General features: G+C 44.3%; 1 protein-coding gene across 1 annotated transcript; it reads right to left on the bottom strand.

The window, feature by feature from the left end:
- Nucleotides 1-827: 827 nt before the first annotated feature.
- On the bottom strand, nt 828-3,737 carry UTP3 (UTP3 small subunit processome component). The gene has a single exon (XM_043572530.1). The coding sequence runs from the start codon at nt 2,331-2,333 to the stop codon at nt 894-896; it is 1,440 nt and encodes a 479-aa protein (XP_043428465.1). The 5' UTR covers nt 2,334-3,737; the 3' UTR covers nt 828-893.
- Between the last annotated feature and the right edge of the window lie 417 nt (nt 3,738-4,154).

A 4,154-nucleotide genomic window follows, 5' to 3' on the forward strand; every position in this document is an offset into this window, starting at 1 on the left:
GCTAGTCAGCACAGAGCCGCTTTGGGTCCTCTGTCCCCCTCTCTGCACCCCTCCCCCCTTGCACTCTCCCCAAAATAAATATTAAAAAAAATTAGTTCACCATCGCAGCATCTCTTTCCTACTGTAAAAACCAGGGTAACTAAAGAAAAATGTAACTTTTTTACTATTTAAATTTGTCACTTACCTAGCAGTAAAACTACCAAATTTTCAGCAAATGGAGTATACAAACAGCAACTGCTACAAGTCACCAGTACAATATGGAAAATGGAATTTTTACCTTATTTACCACATTGACTATTAGAAATATTCACAATTAATGTAATTAAAGTATATCTCTTTCTACTTTTAACCGAAGTTCCTCTACATTCCTAAGCTTTTACTACACACAATGTACACAATCTTTAAGTTGACAAACCTATTAACAAGTATCCTGCTCACGAATTACACTTAGGTAAGTGAAATATGTGTCAGAACTGTTTTACAGACTCTTACAAATAAGATGATTGCAAAGGTACATTCTTTTCACTTTACAAGAAAAATATTAAAAGTGTTCTAAGTTTGACTGTTGCTTCACAACCATCTGTGAAATTTTCATAGACTACTACTTGACAGATTACTTTTTTCAACACCTCCGTTTTTCCCAAGTACTTTCATATTGCTTCCAAATATAAAAGTACTACCTCCATACTATTTTTTAGTATGACTTCAAAGGACCAAAAAAAAAAAAAAATCATAATAATAAAATAAAATTGAACAACAACCCAAATATCCCCGTCGACAAGAATTTTTAAAATTTAGGGTTAGGTATTATATATCAATACAATAACTTCGGTTAAAAATAAAAATTTATTGATCTAAAGTTATTGCCAAAAAACTTAAGCTAAGTGAAAACTTTATTTAAGCTTAATGCTCTTTTTAACTCCTGCACGAATGCCAGAGAGTTCACCACTATAACGTTGCTCTTCTCTACGAACTTCACGAACTTGGCCTCTTCTGCGAATTTTGGCTCTTCTGAACTTCTCCCGGTGTTTGACTCTAGGATTCCGATCAATCTTCTTTCTCCTAGGTGTAAGTCCCCTATTTTTAGCAATCTGATAAGTAATGGCTCTCTTTGCATTTTGATCTTCAAGAGCCTGTTCTTCAGTGCTATTTTCTTCTTTCTTTCTCTTCAACTTTTGCTTGTCTTCTATTTCTCTATAGTATTTCAGTGCAGCTTCTTCATCAAAATCAGAATCATCAGAAATATCTGTAACAGCAGAGGCAGCAGCAGCAGCAGCAGTCTCTGAAACAGATTTTGGCTTGGCCTTGGTGGATTTTACTTTTAAACTCAGTTCTTTCTTTCCAGCATCATCCTTAAGTGCGAGTAGATGACGAATTTCAGAAGACAGCTTCTGATCTACAACCGACAACTTGTTGATCAAATTTCGGTAGGTAACAAGCCTTTCTATGACCGGATGTCCATGTGCAGGGACTCTCCTGGCTTTCAGGATCAAATAAAAACTGATGTTGGAGCAGTAGTTCAAATAGAGATTGTACTTGGTCCTCAGGTATTGGCTTCCTTTTCCAGATGGAATGATCCCTTGCTCCACCAACTGTAGCAATGGCTCCAGCTCATCCTTCACCTCTGTCAACTTAACTTTCAGGTCTTCTATCAGTTCCAAGAGCTCTGGTGATTCTTTCCGCAGCATCTTCAGCTTCTCTTTCACTGAAACTTTCGCCAGATCCTTCACGACCCGGGTCTCAGCCTCATCTACTTGACGTACAGGTTTTGCAAAGGCTTCTACCCAGGTCACCCCAAAATCATCCTCTTGCAGGCCTTGGGCAAGGCGCCGCTGTATGAGCTGTGCTTCTTCTTCCTCCTCTCTTTCCTCCTCCTCTACTTCTTGTTGACTTTGTCGGTTTCGGGGCTTGGAACCGTAGTCTGTGTCATAGTAAAGTTTTTTCCTCTGCCCCCACGACAAACTGGGATCCACAGATGCCTCGGCCTCACTCTGCACGGAGCTCCCACCATCATCATCATCATCATCTTCCTCCTCCTCCGCACTCTCTCCATCTTCATCGTCCTCATCAGCAATATCTAGGGCTAGAACCTCCTCCTCCTCATCGCCATCCTCCTCCTCGTCCCCACTCTCCATTTCGCTCCAGCCTTTAGACAAGACGGCCCGAGATCGGGCCTCGTGGAAATCATCTACCTTATCTTGATAGTAGCTGGAGTCCCCTGGCGACGGTGGCAATTCTAAATCGTCTTCATTTTCGTCCGCTGGGCCGGGACCTGCCTTGGCTCGCATAGCTGCCCACTTGGCCGCTCCGCGCCGCCGCGATCTCCCCACCATAACTCACGGTCTCAAGTTCTACACCGACGTCGGGCTTTTGGCCACCACTGACCTCAGCGCACAAGCCACGCGCTCCAGTAACACGCCTCTTTGAACAGCCACGCGCTCTCCTCCCAGGCGAGTGTACAGGCAAACAGGTCTGCTACAGATTCCACCTCCTTCCGGGCCCCAGGATCCTCTCCGCTTGGCGAGTGAACTAGGACTTCCGCTCAGTCCCGTAAGCTTTGTCACGTTAGGAGCTCTTCCGTTTTCGCTTTTGCACTTTAATGCCAATCTATTCCGTTGAATTAAAATCCTTCCGTGTAGGAACAATAAATACTGGAAGTTCCGTTCCGTAGAGCCCTTTGAGACTTCTTACTCTCGCGAGTCTAGGCGTGGATGGGACGCGGGATCTTGAGGGACCGCGAGGCGAAGTCGTGGGGGCCGGTAGAGGGGGCTCTATCTCTTCGCGTAGGAGAGGCTCCAGGCTAGTTGTACTGCGCATGTACCGGGCGTTTCCGACTTGGAGAGCAGCGTAGCTCTATGGGAACTCTCTAGGTTCTGGAATTGTTATCTACGTTCTCCGCCTATCAGCCTAGAAGTTAAACATGTTGTTTTCTCTCCACAAAGTCCAAATACTCTATATCTGGGCACCATAACCTGAGGCCGTGACGGCGCCGCTGGCCTCGAGAATCCTGGCAGAGCCTCGGATTAGCCCATCTCCAGCTCTCTGCCCCATCAGGGCTCGGTGACTCGGCGGTGATTTGTGTCTCTCAGGGTGTCCCCGAGGGGTGTCGGTGCCGAGCGCCCCGTTCTAGGATTTGACTCTCCCAGGAACTCAAGTTGGCTGCAGAAGGCACCGCACGACTTTTTTTTAGTGGACAAAGTTCACCCAAGATGTTTGGACCTGTCACTCTCAGGGGCGGACCCTTTATTTAATTCTTCAACATTTATTAAGCATGAGACAGTGGGTGAGACTCTGGGAAGACAATGGTGGGCAAAAGCAGACGCTGTTCCCGCATTTAAGTAATTTGTGGCCTCGCGAGGGACACGCGTTAATCAATCTCACGACTCTTGGCAATTCTAAATGGGATAGGGGTTGTGAACTTTCGTCCAGTGTTACGCAGCGTTCAGCTGCCGAAAACACTCGACGCGCCTTTCACATCGCTGCCTTTGTACACGCCATTCCCCTTATTTTAAAAAAAAGGGTGTAGTCCTCCTACCCAAATTTGGGAAATTTTTACTGTATTGAAGAGATCTTAAGCATTTCCTGTGTGGTCTCTTTACTTACCTACTTGTCTTTTCCTCCCTTCTTTATACCTAGTAGATCTCTGCAAGCACTTATACTGAAAGGACCCAGTACAGTGTCTGGCACAGAGTAAGTTTAATGAATAAGTATTGAAATTACAGTATTCCTTATCTCAGATGCTACATAAAACACTGAATGAATGATGCATAAAGCTGCAGACGTTCCTAAAGGCAATAACCTGGCTGGAATGGATTTTAAGAAACATTAATTCAACTACTTTAATTTTATACATGTGGAAACAGACTTAGGGAGGTTACCTTAGCATACCTGGCACAGAAACCAGGGGCAGGGCTCCCACACCAGGCTTTCACATTGAGCTGTTATCAGTCCTTTGCGTCTTCAGTGTGAATGAGTTTCAGACCTTTTCCTGAGGGTAGGTTTTGCTGGGTGGATGAAAGAAACCAAGAGCATAGGTTAAAATATTTGAGGAGGAGGGTGATAATAAGAGAAGAATTAATCAAACTTTAGAAGTGTTTTTAGGGCTAGAAGTATGAAAGGACTGTCCTATAATCTTAGACTAATTTAAGGTTTAA

Source organism: Prionailurus bengalensis, chromosome B1, assembly GCF_016509475.1.
Source record: "Prionailurus bengalensis isolate Pbe53 chromosome B1, Fcat_Pben_1.1_paternal_pri, whole genome shotgun sequence".
Classification (NCBI taxonomy): Eukaryota; Metazoa; Chordata; class Mammalia; order Carnivora; family Felidae; genus Prionailurus; species Prionailurus bengalensis.

What these genes read in the sequence shown, in the direction of transcription:
- UTP3 (XM_043572530.1), bottom strand. Translation starts at nt 2,333, where the DNA reads ATGGTGGGGAGATCGCGGCGGCGCGGAGCGGCCAAGTGGGCAGCTATG.